At 38.5% G+C, this 22,077-nt stretch overlaps 1 protein-coding gene across 2 annotated transcripts in view; it reads right to left on the bottom strand.

Moving 5' to 3' along the window:
* Nucleotides 1-22,077, bottom strand: part of CACUL1 (CDK2 associated cullin domain 1) — a 45,061-nt gene that overhangs the window by 3,470 nt on the left and 19,514 nt on the right. Inside the window, exons 4-8 of one of the 2 annotated variants that reach the window (XM_039553776.1) lie at nt 20,041-20,136; nt 15,498-15,600; nt 4,538-4,627; nt 1,961-2,099; nt 88-131 (exon numbers count right to left, since the gene is read on the bottom strand). In XM_039553776.1, coding sequence (XP_039409710.1) covers nt 88-131; nt 1,961-2,099; nt 4,538-4,627; nt 15,498-15,600; nt 20,041-20,136 — 472 coding nt within the window. The remainder of the gene's footprint in view (nt 1-87; nt 132-1,960; nt 2,100-4,537; nt 4,628-15,497; nt 15,601-20,040; nt 20,137-22,077) is intronic. The other variant, XM_039553777.1, reaches the window with a different exon arrangement.

The raw sequence follows: 22,077 nt of genomic DNA, 5'->3' as shown, positions 1-22,077 counted from the left end.
TGAGAACCCAGAAGTCCACCACAACCTGTATGCCCAAGCTGTGAGGGGCTGGAGCACACTGGAGGGCAGGGTTGGATCCATACTTACTGTAAGTTAACTCTTCTCCAGCTCTCTTGCGTGACTGGTCACCTCTGGGAGAGAAGGCAAAGAAAGGTATTTTCATGAAAACCTCTGTTAAAGATGTCCCTGCTCTTCACACGGAGGTTGGACCTTTAAAGGTCCCTATCAACCCCAACCAAAAGAACTTCACAGCCAAGTCTCTCTCATTTTCAGGTAACTAAAGAAAATTTTTCAAAACCAGTTTGGTTTTGTGGATATAGACTGTTATTATTTGAAATGTCACGTTTAGTTCTCTATGGAGTGTGCAACTGGTGAAATGCACTTGTAAGCAGAGCTATTATCAGCCACCTACGGAATTAGTAAGATTGAGAGCAATAACCATGAGGAACACAGCACAGTGAGGAGTATTCAGCAGCAGTAATGGCACATCAGCTTCTAGCTGAACAACAGCAGCTTATCAACACCATTAAGTGCTAAAATCTGCTTAAAGAGCAAGTGTTGCCACCTCAGACTTGCTGAGAGTCTGTAAGATTCAGGAGCATCTTTTCAGACTGACAGATTAAGAGTTTTTTCACACAGTTTTATAAACCACCGAAAGAACTTCAAGAGCCAAGTCTCTCTCATTTTCAGGTAACTAAAGAAAAACATTTTTCAAACCAGTTTGGTTTGAAAAACCAGTTTGGTTTTGTGGATATAGACTTACTACTTGAAATGCCACGTTTAGTTCTCTAAGCAGTGTGAAACTGATGGAATGCACTTGTAAGCAGAACTATTATCAGCCACCTACAGAATCAGTAAGACTGAAAGTTTGACAACACCAAATTGTTCCCTTTTTTGTTTTGTTCTGTACATTACAGTCTTTTGTCAGCATTAAATGCCTACTTGGTTACAAAGTCTCACACTCCTATTTCTTGGGCCAAATGCACTGCTTTTCTCAGCCCAGGGTATTATGGTTTTATTTTTATGCTTATCTCTCAAAAAATTATTTTCCTCAACAGACAGCCTTACAAGGAAAGAGTCTGCACCACGTCATTTGCATTTGGGTCAATAGTAGAGCTCTGAAGCTCAATAATTTAACAAGCTTTGAAGAGAGACGTGACCTTTGAGGAAAAGCATGGGATATGAAATGCAGGCATATACCCACCACTAAACATACCCACATCTACTGGGTGTTCAAACTACAGGGCCAGACTCTCAGCATTGCACAGGTAACTTGAAAGATGAAGATGTTTTCTCTTTAGGAAGAAATGAACCTCCTGGGAGTAGAGCACGAGGCTTCCCAGCCTGATCTTAGATTGTCAAACTACTGCAGAAATGGTGGAAAGTGCTGTGCCTTTGTCTGGGCAGAAAAATAGAACAGCACAGAGCAACAGGCACTTCCCAGAGGGAACAATTTACAGTATGAACAGTTTCTGCTGTGTCTTTTACTGTTTGTTCTTCTCCCTTTTCCCCCTCCCCAATTCAATACTCAGATGGGAAATGCCTGTTTAAAATAAACACCTTGACTGTATAAATAACGCTGAAAGTGAAGTAAGGAGAAAACCGACATTTTCAGAAGCACTACGAATAAAAGAGAGCTTATAGAAAATAAACAGCCAAAGTAAAGGCTGAACAGGAGCATGATCATGCAATAGAAACACAACCAAAACACAGGAATGCATGAATGGCAAGCAATCTGACAAAAAAATTTCAAGCCTCCCAATCATCTACTTTTTTGGTACCATCTGCAGGGTTGTTAGTGCTCAAAAGACATTGAAAATAAGGCCATATTTCAGATACTGAATTGTGAAGGTTTTCTTTATTAACTCTTAAATTATTACTTCAATATTTTTAGGTGTATCCATTTTTACCATTTCAGCACTGTCCTGCATAATCACTCCTGAAAATTAATAATTATTACCTAGTAAATCCATTCTGAATAAGCTCTCTTTGAAGTTTCTGGTCTTGAGCAGCATATTCCTGAAGCTCAGATTCCACAGCAGGGGGTAGAATATTTGGGATGAATTTAGAAAATAAAGCTGGTGCCATCTGTACCCATTCTGTAAGAACAGAGAAAGCAATAACAAAATACACAGAAGAGATATTTTGTGAAAATTTTACTGTTTGACAAATGTAACTTTATTTTGAATACATATTAGGATCTTGAATTAAAATAAAAAAGAAAAAAAGAAAAACTCCAAAATCCACAGAAACCATGCCTTAAAGCAGAACAAATAATGAGACTGTTGAAATCAAATGTTTACATGCAGATAAAAGAACTACTATTTTTCTAAACCTCATCATCAAATTGAAATTCAGTTCCTGCTGCATCTCACAGGACCTTTGGACACTCTAAAGGACAGACAACTGATGATCAGCAAACCCACTTGGATAATTAGATAATGATTGTAAGACCTTACTCCAAGAAATTTATCCCCAAAACGTACCCTTCTCTTCCCTCAGCCTTTCTTCTAAAAAGCACAGTAGTATCACTATACAACCCTACTGCTCCATCCCCATTTCAAAGGAATTCATGCATTTCTCTCACTGATCTTCCAAAGCTCAGACAAGCACTTTTTTAATGTTTATAATGTAATTCTAACCTGTACTAGTTCAGCTTCAGGACAGAAATGTGATTTCATTTCTCTACACTGATTTCATTCTCTACATTGTTTTACAGGAGCAAGACAATTTAAGGCTTCAAGGCTTTAAGCACACGAGGAAAACTGGGTTTACAGCAACTGTATAGCAAGTTCTGAGAAAAATAAATAGCCCTCAACTATTTCTGCAGCCAGACCTTCCACAGGCTGTAGGAGTTACCTTAAATTTGATCTTTGCTTAAAAAAAGGGATGCTTTAAAATTCACTGAGGAACATCACAAATTTTTATACAATTCCCACTGTCCTGTAAACCAACACTCAAACCTCTCATCCAGATCACTGATAGAGGTTTTAAAAAGGACTGGCCCCAGTACCGAGCTAGAACTAAAAGAGATTCTTCTCTGGCAACATTTGAAGTCTGACAGCTGTTGGATACCTTCAACCTGAAGAGAAGACAAAGGAACAGAAAGAGGAGGGGAAGCCCCTGGCTGCCAGCCACGTCTGCTTCGCTTCTCCTTTTGCTCTCTGCACTGCAGACACTTCACAGGCTGCTCTAAACCTTCCACTGGCCCCACTTTCTGCTTTACCTCCCAGTTATCTGCCCACCAGTCCCATGATACATCCAATGGAGCAATCCCACAGAGAAAGAGAGCAGCACTGCCTCAGAGGAACCCTTGCTCTGACTGTTTCAGAATTCATCCTCAAGAACTAGGATCACCAAAGAACAGCCTTTCACACCAAGAAGTCTATTCTGGGCTCTTCAACTACTCAGAATCTGGTTAGGCCCATGATACCAACCCATACCAGTGTCTGCTGTGCTGTGAACAGCAGGACAGGGATCATCTGAAATGGAAAACTGCGAAATCACAAGTCCATCACCTACAATATGAAGTGTGGTCAAAGAACAACCACCCTGAATTGCTTTCAAAAGAGTAACACTTTTATACTTATGTATGCACCCTTCTATCTTTGGTCCTGAACACCTTCTAAAACTGAAATTAGAATTGTCTTAAAATTGATGGAAGTATGTTAATTTTGCTGATGTAAAAATAATCTTTGCTTACAGAAAGTGTATTTTGTAAATAGAGAGTCCTGGTTTGTACACATGCTAAATATTGCACCAAAGCTTTTTGTAAAGGATTCCCATCCTCACTTCTATTGACATAAATGGGGACTTCAAAGCAAAAATGGACTGAAGCTCAGGCACAATCCTTCTCTCAGTCATGCCAAAGTAAGAAACTGTCAGTACTGTAAAAGCAAGGGAAACAGGGACCACTTATTTATGGATATTTTGAACACTTCCTGTTTCTAAAAACTTCTCAAATACAGGGTAAGGCTCTCCTCAGTTCTCCAAAACTTAGGGAATCTCCAAAGATTCTCATCCAAAATTGATTAAAATCTGCAATACCATTTTCCTTTCAATATAACTGTTGTTTGCATAAGATGTCACGATGTGTTCATGAGTTAAATTAGAAATAATACCAAAAAAAAATGGCTTCATAGAAGAAACTTCGGCATGCAACTCATGCTGAAGACCTGGCTGTTTGAAGAGTGACTCTTAACACAACTTTCACCATTTCCATACTTCTAAATTTCTGCCCTGACTGACCCATTAATATCCTTCTTTCTTTATTTCTATAGAGAAGGAATGGATCTTCCCTTTGTCTCCAGAAGAGAGGGCTGGCTTTTTTTTTTTAAATGTATTTGGTATTTACATGGTACCTTGCCCAGGTCACCAACAAGATGGGCAACAAGAACCAGGGTAGAACTGAGCATTAGGATGCACAAAACACAACACACTTTGACTATTAACAGTGCACCCATTAGAGAGTAGACACATTTTGGCAAACAAATGACAATCACAAGATGAGATCAATACAAACATTTTTCCTTTTTACCTGGTCGTAGTGTATACAGGCCTTTCACAATATTTGCCATGGTTGAAGGAGTTATTTGAAACGGTGTTGACTGAGCTTCCAAAAGTAAAGCTGCAACAAAATTAACACAATCAGCAACTTTTCCAACCAAGAAATACAGGCTCTTACACATAGATTTCTTTTTAATCAAAATAATACAGTAATTGTGCTTTTTTTGGTACCTGATGTCCTCACAAAGAAAACAGCCATGTGTCCTATTTCAACTTCTTCTCAAGAGTAATAAAACATCACCTTTAGATAGAAGTATCCTGCTCAAATTATGTATAGTGAAAATGTGGAATAACTTACTTTTCATTTATTGGAGGTAGCAGGGGTTGGGTAAAACGAAGCATTAGTTTTAGCTTTAAGTATTCAGACACAGAACTGAAGCAAACAATTTATTTTTGAAAGCACTCTTATACCAAGTGTGTTAAACACCTGAAGATCCACAAATCCATACTTCACAGCATTTAGAATTTTGCACACAAAACTAAGGATGGATTCAAAGTCTATGCACATGTAGTGCTAAAATTGTAAATGTTGAAGAAGAAAAGTTTTTCCTTTAAACACAAGTTAATAACTGCACCTTCCTCTTGAGGAAAAACCTGGCAATAGCACATTTACTGTTTATGTTATGATATACAAGTTTTTATCCTTATTTATATTTATATGAGCTTTGTACATACATCTGAATTACAGAAATACACACACAAAAAGAAATTAAGAAGGTGTAAACAAACTGCTACCTCTTGATTTTCATTTCTCTACCAAGCAGTTGAGCACCTTTCTGCGCCCACCATATGGAGGAGAACTGACTCTTACAGTTCTACCTAAGGGACATATCTCTTTGGCTTACACTGGAGAAGCTCTGCTTTTTAACCTTCAGAGCATCTCCAATTCTGGCTTCAGCATCTGCCACTAGAATACTTAAATAGAAAGAAAAATCTTCAGTAGCATGTTTTTTCTTATCTTTCTGAAACTGTTTAAGTGCTCATGTCATAGGGAAATTAAAACGAAGTACTCTTTTGTAACCTTCAAGTAATCACAGTTGTTATATTTAACTGTTATAGATGCATTTATTTTACAAAGAGCCATCTTAAAAGTGCTTGCTCATTTCAGCTGAAGCCTTGAGGGTGTGAGAGCCTGTGATTTGTTCTGTAATGACATATTTACAGCCCTTTTCCTAAAGATTTGTCAAACAGCCTCTTGGCAGCCAAGAAAGTTGGAAATCATTGAATTAAAATGGGCATAGTGCTTTATAATGTGACAGTAATGCACAATCCAAACAATGTGTGTGCATACACAAATATTTATATATTTAATTAGACTGTGGCCACTTCAGCCTAAGCATCACCAATAGAACTGCAAAGTACCCAAAGAACTGTGAATTTGTTCTTAATATGTGCACATTAAATTACATTCCTAAAATATGCAAAACAAATTATTTAAAACAAAAAATCTTCATCACTTTATTGCAGCTTCAGAAATTAGTATTTCCTATCTTGCTTTCTGGAAATGCACATATCACTTACTACACTGCAGATTTAAATCACTCACGCCTGACTTACAGTCAATAAATAAAAGCATGACAGTATCATATTCAACAATGTAACAATGCAATGGCATGCATTACCTGATTCTCAATAAAGAAAATTAAAGAATATCCTGTTCAATAAGCCATACAGTTTAAACTAACCCAGCTTGTCCAAAAGCTGGACATCAAGCCTCGAAAAATGAACAGCACTGCTGTAGGATTTGTGTTTTCAGAACAATTTCCGTAAGAACAAGCAAGACTCCCCTCTGGATAGAACCAAAAGATCTCAATGTAAATTTAAAGACAAAGCTGTAAATTAAGATGCAAAGATGTAAAACTTCTTTGCACACAAATTCATTTTCAGTTTTGCAATGAAACAAACTTCGACATTCATTCAGTCCTGTATGACTTCTTGAGAGGCTCACTCAAGGAATAGAAACAGCTCTGCCAGACATGCTGAAATTATCTCTGTTGTTATTTTACAATCTTATAAAAGACTAACAAATACTAAGGCTTTGACTCTTGCTTTATTAGAATCATTAGTGAGAGTCTGCAACACAGAAGTTGCACAGACTCCTTCTACCTACTCCCAGAACTGCACCTGCAGCATTTACAAAGATAGAGGAGGGAGAGGCAGAATAAAACTGAACCTCAGCTGAATGAGAGTGGTAATGACACCATGATACCATCTGACCACCTCCAGAGTGTTCATGAATTAATATCACATTCTACAGACTAACTAACATGCAAACAGGTTAATTAACCTGTAAATAGTCTTGAAAATAACTCCTGGCAGAATCAAAGAAGAGAAGTGTGGGTTCCCATGATGAAATGCATTAATTGCAGAAAGGTACAAGATGATTTGAAAGATTCTTGAACTGAGGTAAGACACAATACCCAAAATGACTCAAGGATTTTTGAGGAACAATGAATGAACAACACTGGAATAAGTCAGGTATGAACCTGCAACACTTCAGATACTCTGCAGTAATCAAGGTACCTTGTTACTGCACAGCAGCATTGGAGAACCCTTGAACACTAAGCTACTTCCTAATTACAGTGGGGCACTTGGGGCAAGATCCAGGAGCCCAGTAATTCCAGGAGTAGCAGATGATATCTTAACAAGCTCAAATTCACTTGTTTATAACTCAAGATTGACTTCAAAAACTAGGATTTAGCTGTTCTAAAAAGCTTTTTCTATTCTTCAACATTCCTTTGAAAACAGATTTCTTTACTTAGCAAAGATGTAACTTTTTTGGCAGAAAAGTGAAACTTTTGCATGTTAGTAACCAGGGGTTTTTTCCTCCCTTTGTAGTAATTTTGACAGAACTACAAAGTAGGCTATTTTAACAAATCATACCTAAATCATTTCTGCCCCTTGGGAGGACCTGCAGATCCCACAGAGTCAAATCTGTACTAGGATAAATTGCCTTTCTCTCAGCTAAATTATCCAGGGTCCATCTGACCACACAAACCTTTCCACTTCACTGTCATAAAATCCCATTCACCTTGAAGATGGTTCCTTTATCCCAGTCCATGCAAAGCACTGGATCGAACCCAGATGCCAACAGCAATTAAACAGGGAGGGAATTGCCACTGCTGGCGCCCAAGATGCAGCTGAAAGTTTTTGTTGTTGCCATTTTGGGTTGTGGGTTTTTTCTCTAAGGTTGGTCAGGTTTTTGTGCTTGTTTGTTATTGCTGTTATTTGGCATTTTGGGCTTGTTGGGGTCTTTTTACCTGCTGCCTATTTTATTATTAAATTGTCTGATGAAGCTTGATCATTTATTACCTTTTCACTCCTTTAATCTAGGTACAGCTCCTCCATGTTAATTACTGACCTAGAACTTCAAAAGCCTTTTGAATGAAAATTGACTTTCTCTTTGGCTTAACCCTCACAATTGCAGTTACATCAAACTCCTCATGATCCTGGTATTTTATCTTCCTTTAAACAGAACTAAAAACAAATTTTTACCAACTTAAATTCTTTATAAGTTTGTAATGAATTAAAATGTAGATCAGAAAAGAAAAGAGATAAAAATTTGGTTTTATTACTACACATTTGCCACTAGGCATTTAATAAAGCCACAGTTTACTTTAAAAATACTCATTACATAGACCAAAAGCTTTATTAAGTACCTAATAAAAATGCTACAAAATAAAAATTCTGAGCCTTAATCACACGGAAAATATTCAGTGTTGTAAAAAGAATAAATATGAAAAACACAGCTATAAATGTAGAGATATATGCTTTGGGACTTGTATAATTGGAAAATAAGGTAGTATTTTCACATTTATATTTTTATGAGGCCTTATTGAAATTGGAATATTACTCCTATTTCTTTGACAAGGAGCCAGATTAACCATGGTGGTCATTACTTGAGACTGTATTTTCCAACTTAATTTGAGGTGCTGCAACTTAATCAACATGAAACAAGGAAAATAAGAAACGTAGCTGCAACTTTTTAAAATGTCCTAAACTCTTGGATGAAAGGTTTAGTTCAGAGGCAAAATTTGCATGTAGATTGCTGTTTAAAGAATTTGAATGTGTTCTACAGTACTTGGTAACAACGCAGACTGCTTCCAGTATTGTTACAACACAATTACTTAGTCCTTAGCTGTCAAATTACAGCTGCGACTTCAGTATTAGCAATGGCACCCTTAAACTGCTCAGTGTGTAAATATTGATTATTCCATCAGATTTGCAGAGCACAGGGGGTGTAAAAGATTAACAGCTACAAAAGCTACTTTATTTAGCCCTGGAGAGTGCAGGGTTAACTGTTGAAGTCTAAGAAAGGGGTGACATTAATGTGACAAGAGTTTTGAAGGAATGGTCAACTTTTCTGCAATAGCAGCACCTCAGTACCCTCCCCACAGGCCAGAAAAGAAGTGGAACAATACTGCAGCTGATTTCCAGATTCACAGATCTCAGTTACCGTGTCTACCAATATTTGGAAGGAAAGAAGGAAGGAGAGGAAGGAGAACATTGTTTATAAGGTTAGAATTGGAAATTTGAAGTGATTAAACTATTTGCCAAGACGAAATAAGCTAGAAATTAAATACTGAAATTTACAATCCTGTAGATGCATAAATTTCTTTTAAAATTATTTTTAATATGGAACTTCAGAATAAATGCATCCTTTCCCTACATCTTAAAAAAAGGACCTTTTCTGCTAGAGAACCCTCTTGCCCCCCAAATCATTTACTGTCAGAAGCTGGAACCTCAACAGCTTTATAGCTGGAGAAAAGGCTACATTAGCTTTTTGTTTCAGAGGAATTCTAACAGAAATCACCCTGTTTTAGTCTAGCACAAACACACTGGAATTAATTGTTATTTCCTCCTAGTGCTCCACTACCTTTCTTCATTTTTAAGGCCCTGAGGAAGAAATATTTTATTTTACCTATCCTGACACATATGCTAATTCTAAGGACAGAGACACTCCACAGGCCAGTAATTCTGCCTTTTTTAATATTTATTTTTTAACGATATCTCCCTTTGTTTTTGTCTCATTCCTAAACTTAAAAAGCAAGAGATATAGTTTATGAACGTGGCAGAGTGGAGTTGTGCAGATTTTCTTCTCATACTAACTTTTCAGAGTTTTAGGAGAAAACAAAGCAGTGTCTAGAGGCTGAATATCATCCAATGTATTACAGAAGGAAAGGGCCTCAGTAATCCAAAAAGACATTTTTAAAACACATTGCTTCTGTCATCACTCTGTGTCCCAAACCAAAAAGAATAATGATTTCGAAAGCCTGAGGGCAGTTTCTATATTAAAGCTTTAGTTCAGATTAGAAATGTGATTTTGAAGCAAATTCACTGATCATCCCCACTTTGCTGCTCCTTGGTTGGTATGACAGAGCTGCCTTGGAGCATATTACTTCAATTCCTTTTGGGCAAGATTAAACCAGATGTGCTCGAACTGCTACTCCTTGGCACTCTGTCCAAAGGAGCAGACATTAGCAAGTGGGAAATAAAACTCTCCAAAAAGCAGGGAAAGGTCAGCACTGGGTCCTCAACATCAACACAGAGGTGTTTTATACTCTGCTCCCTTTACACCACCCCACTGATTAATGCAGACTTAGCCTAAACCATGCAATGAAACCCCCAGCTTTGCCTACAGGGCCCAAACTTTTCAGATAAAAGCCCATGGTTCTGCTGCACCAAACCTATAATGATGCTCTAGGCATTTCTGTCAAAACCAACTCAGGACAGACATTCAAGAACAAGATCATTTTCCTTATGAAACACAGTCATTAGATGTGACACGGAAATGAGAAGCACAATGAACAACTCCTTCACTGTCAGCAGCACACAGAAAGGCTGGGGGCAATGCTCTCTGCAAGAAGCTGAAACACCATGAGAGTGTTTTCTCCCTTTGTCAGGGCATTTTCTCCACAGTTTGTGCATCAAGGCAGTAACAGGCTGCTTCTCATATGCAGATTGTTTGAGACAGATGTCAAAAGGGAGGGAGGGGAAAGAAATGTCACCTCAAACAGCGTGAATGTCAATTCAATCCATCTTTTTCTTGTGTATTTCTGCCAAAGGGTGAGGCATGGGGAGTGAATAAAAAAACCCCAGCACACTTCTGTTGTAGCTGTAGAGTCAGGCCATGAACTTGGCATCAATCAGTCCTTCTCTCAGCCTTTTGCACTGCTCCTCTCAAACAGAGAGCTCTGTATTCACAAACAAAAGCTGGATACGGCATTTATTAGTGAAAGGCATTTTGTCAAAGCAGCACACAGCCAAAGAGATGAGGAGGGTCCCTTGCTTCACTGACATCAACAGGCTTTGGGAGGTCAGCACAGCAAAACACAGCTGCTAAATACGTAGGGCTGGGTGCCCACAGAGCAACAAACACTCCTACTGAGCCACTGCACAACAACAGGAGAATCCCTGCACAGGCAACATCCTGCCAGCTACATTCATCAACCTCTAACAGCTATAAATAGATTCATTCTCTGTAATTTTGCATTACATTTCTACTGCTGCATCAAAAATCTGGACAACTTCATTGTTAAAAGAGCTGTTAGCAACCCTTTCCAATGCTCGAGTAACTTTTCTGGTACTTTTTAGAAAACACCAATGCAGTGGAAATATCTTTCCTGTTTTTATAAAGGAAAACCTTTTCCAACATAAACCGCTCTTCTATTGAACTTTAATACACCTCCAACAAAAAAATAAAATGGAACAACAAGATCTCTTCCCCTCATCTGAATCCAAGTGACCTAACTGGGAAGAAACAAAGCTGTCATATGTAAAAATCTTCAGAGAAAAGGCTTCCTCTGTAATTAGCTAGAGGCTGAAAACATAATGAAGTAGACTGTGAGTGGTCTCCCTCCTCCTGACTTTTTTCAAAGAAGTTTTCCTTGGAAAACCATGAGAAAAACTTCTACTTCAGCAAATTATGTGATGTATTTTTACACTGGGTTTTAGCTCTGAACCCACACAGGCACTGACATGGAGAACTACACTCTGCAACTGCCTGCGTGCCTTTAGAATCCACACACAGTAACCACTCTGTGTGCTCAGGCTTCAGTGGCTGATTCTGTAACTACCCCAGGCAACAGGAACAAAATCAGAAGTGCAGCACAAAGCTATTTTCCCTCTCATAAAGTTCACCTGACTTCCCAGTTGAGTAACTACTGTACAAAAGTGCAGACAGATGTTTTTTTGGGAAGAACCAACTTGTACTGAACGATCTGTACCAGCACATTGCTCTTTGAAGAGTAAAAAACTTCTTGAACTCACAACAATAATGTCTAAGGCAAGAAACAGCCCCTACACACACAGATATAAATGGCTGAAGTACTACAGAGATATGATAAGGCTTATTTGGAAGTGCCATAATCAATCTGATACATCCTACTACCCCCACAAACAGTGCTGTAAGCAAAGAATTCTATATATATTTGACTCAGACTGCCCTCTAAACCAGCTTTCACCTCTATGACCAGCTTGGAGTTTCTGTTGCTTTTTGCTCAATATGGAGATGGCTGGGAACCTCACCAACCTCCCAGAGCAGGATTCCAGCCTAGCATTCACCGTCCTTTCTTTAGTTTTCAGGAAGAGAACAGAAGTAATTGCAAACTCTTGTAATTTAAACCCAAGTGATCTCTCCACCAAGGAGACACAACACTATGCCCTTAATGGCTTTTCTTCTTTTGTTAGATTCAAAAGTGAGCTTGGTTTGGGCACTAAGCTGCCAATGTCCAAAAGGAGAAGAGTGGCAGTTACTTGCAAATACTCTGCCATTGAATTTTACCCACTGCAAGTACTAGAAGTAGAGAGTTTCAGAAGCTGTTATGCACTTTCATGCAGTGATTGCCATTTTTCTAGATGAGAATAAACAGGTAGGATGTTTCCAGGGCATGGAAATTGCAGTGCAGGACTATCAGAAGAGACAGTGGGTGCATAAGGAGAAAATAAACCTATTTCTGAGCTTTTCTGCTTACAAGTCACCTCACGCAGGACTGTAGCAGGAACAAAGATGACATTCTCCACCACCCCTTCCCTAGTGACATGAGGATATTATCTGCATCTTCTCCCCCTCCCACCCTCATTTCTGAAGCTTCCTGTAAATAAGATGCTGTATCTTTGCTTGTTACATTCAGTTAAGCACTTCTACACATGGCAACTTCTCCTTTGCCACTGAATGCAGCAGTCTTATCAGCAAGAGCCAGCTTTGGCTTTGTAAGGAAAATAATCAGGTTATATTCACTTAGTTCAAATGTACCCACTTTAATTTGAAGAGCATTGACTTGATAAATGTGTGGGTGTAAAAGTGTTTCACAAACACAACTGTGTTCATGGATCTGTGTATTGTGGGTTTTTATTATGCATTTACTTTAACTGAAGTGCTCCAGATAGTGAAGTGCTTTTTTTAAAAAAAAAAAATTTCATCTATCAAACCCTAAATGGAACCAAATTGGCATTGGTAGAGGAAAAATTTGTCAAAGTAATGTTCACTTAGGCAATATTTCCTCTGTAAATAATGAATTGACACCTTGATCGCTCTAATTTTTGCAACCAAGTGCTCAGAGAAGTGCTCCCAATCACAGAGACCATTGTTGCAGCTGTTGATCTTGCACCTTCCAGCCTCCCACCAGCCAGCACAGGGACAAGGGAACCCAGCCTGGGGGAGTCTGAGCTGATCAGGGCTGCACTGCTCTTCCGGCTTCTTCCCCCCCATCTTTTTGGAGTGGAGCAGGAACTTTTTCAAAAATCAAATGAACCTGAAATGTACTTACAGTCCTTCCTGAACACAGCTTCAAATAGAAATGCCAGCTTCCAGGCTCTGAGAGAATGACAAGGTACTATAAACAAAACCCACTTCGTACAAAAAAACAGAGCAACAAATTTCAGGAGTGAGAGCAGATGTTACTCTGAGCCTCCAAGTCTAGATCACAAATGGATTAAACCAATTTTGTAATTTGGTTTTTTTTCAAACAGAAGGAAGGCATCCTTCTTCTCACTGAAGTGGCAGTTGCAACATATCTTAAAAAAACAGCCCCAGGATTTCATTTCTCCATGCAGATCACAACTTGACTTTCATTTCCAAAGTATCCCCATTCATATCTGCACTTTTTTCCCTTCACAATACAGAAACATCTTTTTGCTGAACCAAATCTGTATCAAATATCAGCAAAGAGCACCAAACGCTGACATTGGGAAGCAAAGCAAATAACAAACACCAACTTGCATTCTATTTTCATAGAGCCCTGACATTTCCAAAAAGGAAGGTTTGAATTTCAGGAAGCTAGAAAAAAACAGCTAAGAAAGGCAGAAAAAAATACAATACTAGAAGTTTTTCAGCACATTTGCAGTACTACATCATGTGCTGTGTATCTTCAATTATTTCCCAAGAACCTGTTAGCAAGTTTAAAATTTTATTTAGGCATACTTTAACTCAATTTATAGATCCTCTTATCCAAGACTTAATTAAATCAGATCACAGTTAGGAGTTCATGCCTGTCAGAATTATCATCTTACTTAGAAGGGACATAAAATCCAAATAACATAGCTTTAACAAACTGATGGTCAGACTGAAATGAACCCAAGGAAGCTGCTCATTAAACAAGACACTTCATATACAGCAACACAGACAGCTTACTTTTTTTTTTTCCATTTTTTTCTTTTCATTTTACTTCTGCAATTAACAGAGCTGGGAAAAAGCATTTCTGATTACACACACACAACACCACAGGTCTTTTCCTTTCAACAATTCATCTGCAATTTCTATTTGATTCTGCTATTATCACTGCAGAAAGTTAATTACTTAGCAACACACATCTGACATCGCTTATGTCAGGTTTATTCAGTGTTACACCTTTGCTTTGCCACTGGAAAAAAAAAAATTGCCTGAAAAATGTGAACATTTTAAGGCAATATCAGCCAAATTTTCCACAATCTTGTTGCAGCAATCATCTTACCAGGTTTCATGATACCAGTAGTTCTCTTTGGCACAAAAGAAAACATCAGGCCCATGGCTGGGCACTCCTCATTGTTCTGCTATTTCCAAGGTGATGTGATCTGCTCTTTAGTGACTTTTTCAGATGGCAAGAAGAAGACCTCATCAGAGCTGATGATCTCCCATCACTGCAGAATGCCAGGCTCCCTGGCCTCGTAGACACCCTGTTCACCCACCCCTTGCCCAGGATGTCACCTCTCAGTGAGCCTGAAACAACAGCACAGCTCCTTTCCCTCAGCTGGAGGGAGCAGGGCATTGCTACCCGAGCAAAGAAAAAAAGAGCAATAAACTCCACTCCAATCGCTCTAATGCTTCGCTAGCTGCCCTTCTGAGGGGCAAAGCAGGCCAGCAGCAAGCTCCCTGTGCTCACACAGACACTCTCAGAGGTGGCAGGTTTCAGACAAACATTGTGGTTCACCACAGGAGTCACGCTTCCCGTTAAGTGCTCCTGTGGGTATCACTTGAAGCACATTATATTTGCATTAACCCATTAACCTTAGAGAGAAACTGCTGTCATCATTCTGCAGCTCACCAACTACAGCAGTACTTGAGTACATCATGGCAATAACCCCAGAGGTATCACAGTTTTTTGACCACACCACGTTCTTAATGACACCTGTCAATATTTTGGTAAGGAAGTTAAAAAGCAACAGCATAAACAACAGAACAATAAAACATTCATTATGCCATAATCACAAGTCATAGGGGAAAACAAATACTGGTTCCCCCAGATCTCAAGCAAACCATTACTTCATACAAAGTCAGATTTCTGAAAAAAAAGAAAGTTGAACTGTGCCACATTTTCTCATGCCTTAAAGGAATTTGTATTGAAGTTCACTAATATTTGGCATTTTATCCCTATTTGCTGTGGATTTTCATAGTGTCTGAAAGCACTGTGGCTCTCCAGGCTTCCATTATAAGAAAAGTCAACAGCTTTACTTACGCATTAGGTTGTAAATGTGCTTTTCCGCAACATGTTCCGTAAACAGCTTTATAAGGTCATCTTTTAAGTCTCTGTTAAGCTTGGTTTCTATGTAAAATTTATTCTGGAAAATAAGACAGAAGTTTTCAAGTTTGTTTCTCATAATAGCAAATAAAGTAAACTTTTTTTTTCTCCCTGAATAAAAACAGTTCAGAATATTAAATCCGTAGAGTATTTCACCTGCAAAGTGTTTCCTTGGTGACTGCATTTAAACTAAACAGAACATTCCTGTACAACAAAAAACATTGGTGACAAACCTATTTACATACAGCCATACCTATTTATTTTGTTTTCTGTATCTACAACTAAATCTCCATATTGATCCAGAATGGAGAGCTTGTACACAAAACACTTCATTTTAGAACTTCTAAAAATTTTATATATTCTCTTAATGCCAAAATACAGCTGGACATTATGTTTGTAATGAAAGAAAATATTTTTTACAATGACTAAAAGCAATTAAACCATTAAAAGAGATAGGTTACAATAATAAATCCTCAGTACAACTATCCACTTCTGTGGTTCACTGACAATCTCAGAGGACAGCTACTCAGAATTAATCAGCTGTGGAAATAAGTGATATATATAAATCTATACAAAAGTGAACTACATTAAAATTTTTAGGATTCCATTACTTTGACCCATTCAGCATTAACAATTAATTCATCTCTTTGAGGGAAATTCAGAGATAATTCTATTCAGGAGTTCCTCGAGGGCCCCAATACCTAATTTGGTATCAATGCTCCATTTCCAGCCTGCAATTAATAGCAAGATTTCTTGTCTGTGTTTTATTCATAGACGTGTTTTAAATGCTGAGGGAAAAAAGTTGCTTCAAGATAAATCTCCTATCATTAAAAAGCTAGCTTGGAAGTGGAATAGCTGAATTAAATAATTTGGACAAATGGTGTAAAAGAGTTAAACAGATAACCTACCAGAAAATCAACTCAAAAATAACCCACTTATCTGAGGCATTTACTAGAACAGGGATATCTTAAGGGAGAAAGGTTTTTCCACACTTTAAATTAAGTTTTTCTCCTGTTCACTAAAGCATTTAACACAACTGGAACAAACTCTCAGAACAGAGAGCAATCTTCATGTTTTTGTGTGAAACCTGTTCTCTTGGCCATTACCAAAACTACAAACACACCGTAACAACCTGTCCAGGCAGAAACCCCTTAAAACTTTTGAGGCAAACTTTCACCAGCAGTTAGTCACCTTTAATAAAGACTGAACCTGGTAGAACAAAGGCAGTCTGAGGGCTGAATACATGCCCCTATTGTAGTTTAAGTTTGTTGCAGTGATAGACAACAGCCTTAAAAAGGTGGTTTTTTAAATTTAGTAAACTTGCTGCTGGTGGTTCCCTCCTGAAGGTATCCTGCCTGTAGAGGTTTTATCAAGGACTACAACTCAGTTGTTTCCCCTCACCTGGACCTGTGAACAAAGATTGAGGGAAAGGCTCTGCAGAGAGAATAACCTAATTAGACTAACTTATTTGTAATGGTTTTGATCAATGGTGAATTGCCATTGCAACAGAAACCCACAGCAAGTAAAGATACACTTTGACAAAGTGTTAAATTACACACCACACTACAGCCTTTCACCAGACCATTTTCCTAAACCATTTTGCACAAGATGGCCAAATTATGGTGCCTCATTTTGCTCAGGAGCTGGAAAGCTTAAACTTTTAATTCTAGTAATTTCACTAGGAAAGCAACCAAAAAAAACCCCCACAACCCAGCAGTTACAAGACAGTACAAACAAAGAACAAATGTAAAATATTCTGTACACTTGGAAACACCTTTCCAAAAATATGTTCCACTTGTGTGAGCTTAAATAGACAAAGAAAGAGCATCTAACTTAAGTGCTTCATTTCCAATCCACAGTGCTGAAAGGAGAGAGCAGAAGAGCTGTCACCTTCCCCATCCTTGTTAGGGGTAAATCAGGAAGATTTTCTGTATAACACGTCACTACCTAGGCTGTGCCAGTATTTCTAGAAAAATGTCTCAAGTCACATAAAGGTCTAACTGACAGCTAAAAGGTAAGCAGATGTGAGTAACTGAGAAAGTCAGGTATGATACAAACATTAATTCTACTAAATACCTTACGATAAAGCAATCTGGCAAATCTTAAAAGATAAAACTCAGTTAATATTAAGAGGAGATCAGTAAGTACTTGAAAGAAGAAAAAACAGTATATAGGAGTGCTTACCACCTCATACTTGCATATACCTGTGTATACAGACACACACAAAATGCCCTCTGGCTGATAAGCAACAAAGTGCAATACCAGTAGGGATAACAATATGCTGCAGGCAATGAAATAAATTTTAACTATCCCAAAACCACAGTGCTCACAAATGTTAGGCTCACATAATGTGATAAAATAACAGATTTTCAGCTATATCTCAAAGTAAAATGAAAAACTGAAATTCTGTAAGAAAAATATACCATCTAAATTCTACTTTTTTATTCAAGCAGAAATATTTTTTCATTCATGTGTATAGCATACTGTGATATGTACAACCTGTAAGCACCCAGAATAATCTCACTTAAATTTATAAACCAGTTTTCTGCTAGGAATAAAGCACTGTGTATTACCCTAACTTCCAGTTTAATTTTACCTTCAGTTACATCCCTGAACTTCTGAAGGAGCGTAAAGCCACAGAATCTCAGAGGGTCTTTTGGCCTCCGTGCTTTTCTGACAAACCTGCTGCAGCAGCCTAAGACTGAAAAAATCCATCACCAATGAAAAAAACAAAGTGCTCCCAGCAAAAGAAGGAAAAAGAAAAACTCCCATCAGTTGCAAGGTCAGCCCTCTCAACCATCCCTCCTGATAAGCTTGGAAACACCCCTTGGTCACCATACACACACAGGGTAAGAAATCACCTTTCCTGCTTTGGTACGTATCAGGAAAGAAAAGTGCTGCTGCTGCTATTAAGACACACAGGACTAAGCCTAAGACAAAATACTATGCCATATTCCAGTTCTACATAAAAGCTTTAGTTTTTCCTCAGCTTCATAGATTTAAAAAATATTTAAATGCACATTAAAAGTTCTCCTAAGCAGCAATATAATTATCCTTTCAGAACTAAGTCCTCAAGCAACTCAACAGCCTTGGAAACTCCTGATTAAAGCAATCACAGAGAAGGAAAGCCTCGTCACCTCTGACATAAAGGCAGAGTTTAACAACTTGGTCCACTTCAAAACTTTTTGAAAAGTATCTATTAAAGCAACTGCAAAGCTGTAATTTAGACTGTAGAGTAATTAGGCTTTCACCTCTTGCAGTTGTTTTTCAGTTGTATCTTTGGACCAAACAGAGGAAACTGTTGTTGCTATATGAGAAAACTTGATTGGACACTACAACGTAAGATTGCAAGAGTACCTGCACATAAAAGTACTTCCAAATACATACAGAAAAAACTAAGAAACACAAACATTTTTCATCCTGACTTCTCTAGAGGTATTTCCCACATCATGCACAACACTGATTAATAAATTATTTCAGTGAAAAAGTTTGACAGCTGATTTGCCATTAGCCTTATAAACCAGCTATACAGCTGAGCCAAGTCAGCATTGCTTTTGGCAGCAAGAAGAACCAACAGGTAACGGAACCAAATAAAAGGGCAGATTAGAAAACACCAAGTTCCAGAAAGGCAAATTCCTCTTTTAATGCAACAAATCTGTACGGTAACACTATGCCAAAATACTGTAGCAAGTTACCAAAATTCACTGAAACACAGGAGATCCTTCTAAAGGATACTGCTCCCCAAACTCTGTGAAACTACCAATCAGAAAAACTTTGAAGAGTTTGAGGCTTATTTAATCCCTTTTTTTTTTTTTTTCACTTCTAAGCAATGCCAACACGAGGAAAGTTTCTGGGAGAAGGACAAATTTCAAGCTTAAGTTATTCACTACCACCAAAAAAAAGGCAATAAAAGTTTTGGTACTTTGACAAAAAGGATGTAAATTATTGGTTTCTGAACCACTCCAAGTATGCCTGACAGTGCTATAAACATTATTTTGTCTTCATCTATCCAACACTCTAAATAGCTTTATCAAGTACCAAAAGACATTTCCAAGACACATTTCTTCCCATCTTTTCTGAATCTGTTCTATCTGAAAGTAAAAAACAATCATCTCCACAACCTGCCCAAACTAAGAAGCCAAAACTTAACAAGTCAATAAATTATCTCTGTTCAAAAAGATATAAGTAATGAACTATTTGAGATGGCTTTTTTCCCATCAAAATCAGAACCATTCTCCCCACTCCCAGAAAGAAGTATTAGGGCAGAAACCAACTGCAAAACTCTGCATTTAAAAAGCACAGCTTCCCCTTCCTTTCCCCATACAACTTGATCAGTACTGTTAGGCAGGCACCAAAACTAGGCATGAAGCATAAGTTTTACATGTCAAAAATCATTATTAGCTCCATTTTATTCTTTTCACTTTCAGTCAGCATCTTGTGTATGGACATATTCATTTGAAAAGAATTTTCTAAAACTTACCATATATATGAAAAGAGGCACAATGCTCTGCAATGCTCCCATATACTGTCCAAGAGCTACGTTAAATCTTTCAATATAGAGATCTGGAGGGCTGGCCTGCAAGAAACCGTAAAAGTCAGGTTGTAATTTGAACAAGAGAAAGATCTGGAACAGCATGGGCTATGCTTTCATAGCAAACTCAAACAGCTACAAAGGATTTGATACAGTAGGTCCACACAAAGCAAGCCACACATCATTCCAGAGTTTCTGCTCTAACTCCCTCCAGCAAAACCAATCTCCCTTCAGTAACTAGGTTTTGCCTAGGACTATACATCAGTGCCCCGCACAAGGTCCATTCAGTAAGAAATACAGTGAGCCTGTAACAAACTGACATTTAGCATATGCAAATAAAAACACTTATTAAAGACCAGGGCTTTGTTTTGAAAGCACCAGCTGTCATGCCTAGAATCCATACCCAAATCTGCACAAGTGCTGCAGTGTGTGTTCCCACTCCCCTGAGCTTTTCCCACCCACAAGAGCAGGGTGGCATTAAGCTGCTGCTTTGCAGCTGAGCTGGCAAGTGGCACATCTTCCAGCTCCAGGGAACACTGTCCTCCACAGAAAACCCTTCTAAGCTACTGCTGGATCACCTAAGGCAAGGCAAGTGTTCAGGGGGTTCAGCTGGAAGGACCACAAAGAAAGCAACATTTTCAGAGAGAGTTCTGCATGCGGGTCCTGTGCTCCAGGTCAGGCCTGGGGAAATCCCCTGACCTGCTCCAGCACACTGCTTCCTCCTGGACCCCCAGCCTAAACTTGGCTACACAAAATCTGAATGTGCTATTTTCTGGGTACAATACCCTATTTCTCAAATTAGGGAATAAGGAAGCTTAAAAGATCTGTTCAGCAGCAAGTGAAGTTAAACTGAGAAGAGAACCAGAAAAATGGGAAGCACTAACCACTGTTTCTGTTACAATATGCATTTGGAGGTGTGCAGGGGAGCTGCACTGGAGCATTCAGAAGTGCACTTAGATGCCCACAGATGGAAGTGGAGCTACAGTAACATGTTCCTCCACTATCCACTTCTCCACCCCAATCCTTCCCCATACACTGCTCTGCCTCTGGCTCAACCCCTGCTTCTGTCTTTCCAGAGGGGCTGGGTGGCTGCCTGAGTTCCTACTGTTCACATAGAGATACACCTATACAAATGCAAGGGCAAGGTGTTGCTTGTTAATGAGAAGCAAAACTTCTCTTCCCCTGCACTGTTTTCCCCTCTGACAGCACCAAGCCAAAAGAAGATGGAGAATACAGCAGTAACTGGGACCTTGCAAGAAAACAAAGATTTTCCGAAAAGCCAAAGCATCTGTGGCATGAGAAAGACTCAGGGCTTAGCTGCACCTTGACCACCTTATCAGAACTTAAAGCTATCTCCACAAACATTTTCAGCCTTTGTACAGACACTCACCAGGGGCCCTAAGAGAACAGTTAAAATTTATGTGGATATTTTGCTCTATTAAGTGTTCTAAATTTATGAAAGGGGATTTTTTCCTTTAAAATAGCTTCTTTTGCCTCCCTTCTTAATATGCTTAATGAACACATGGGTAATTTTCACAGCAAACACCAATACAGAGCAGACAGTTCAGAAAGGAAAGCAAAACTGGCAAAGGAAGAAAGAGTGTTATTCCATATGCAGTTGCCAAAGGCTATACATGGTTATTCCTCATTTTGATCATAAGGTTTTAATCTTATTGCAAATGCAGTTTTCAGGGGTGGCCAAACAAATTTTAGTTCAAAATGCCAACAACGTATAAAAGTGGCTATGAGCTCCAAGGACTCCCTTTCATATACACATTACATATATAATTTGTTGCAAACAACATGCAATGAAATCTGCGTTTCTAAGCAGTATGTATTCCTGCTTCACTCCTTTACAACCTCAACTTTAAATATGGTTATATCCTCTGATTGGTATACAGCTTCTAAGATCAAAGCAAAAGGAAAATTCTACTTGAAAGAACACGTCTGACAAACGGAGGCCATAGCCTGACACAGGGCACCACT

The sequence above is a fragment of the Corvus cornix genome, chromosome 6 (genome assembly GCF_000738735.6).
Source record: "Corvus cornix cornix isolate S_Up_H32 chromosome 6, ASM73873v5, whole genome shotgun sequence".
NCBI classification, from domain to species: Eukaryota; Metazoa; Chordata; class Aves; order Passeriformes; family Corvidae; genus Corvus; species Corvus cornix.
This window is presented reverse-complemented; position numbering and strand designations above follow the sequence as displayed.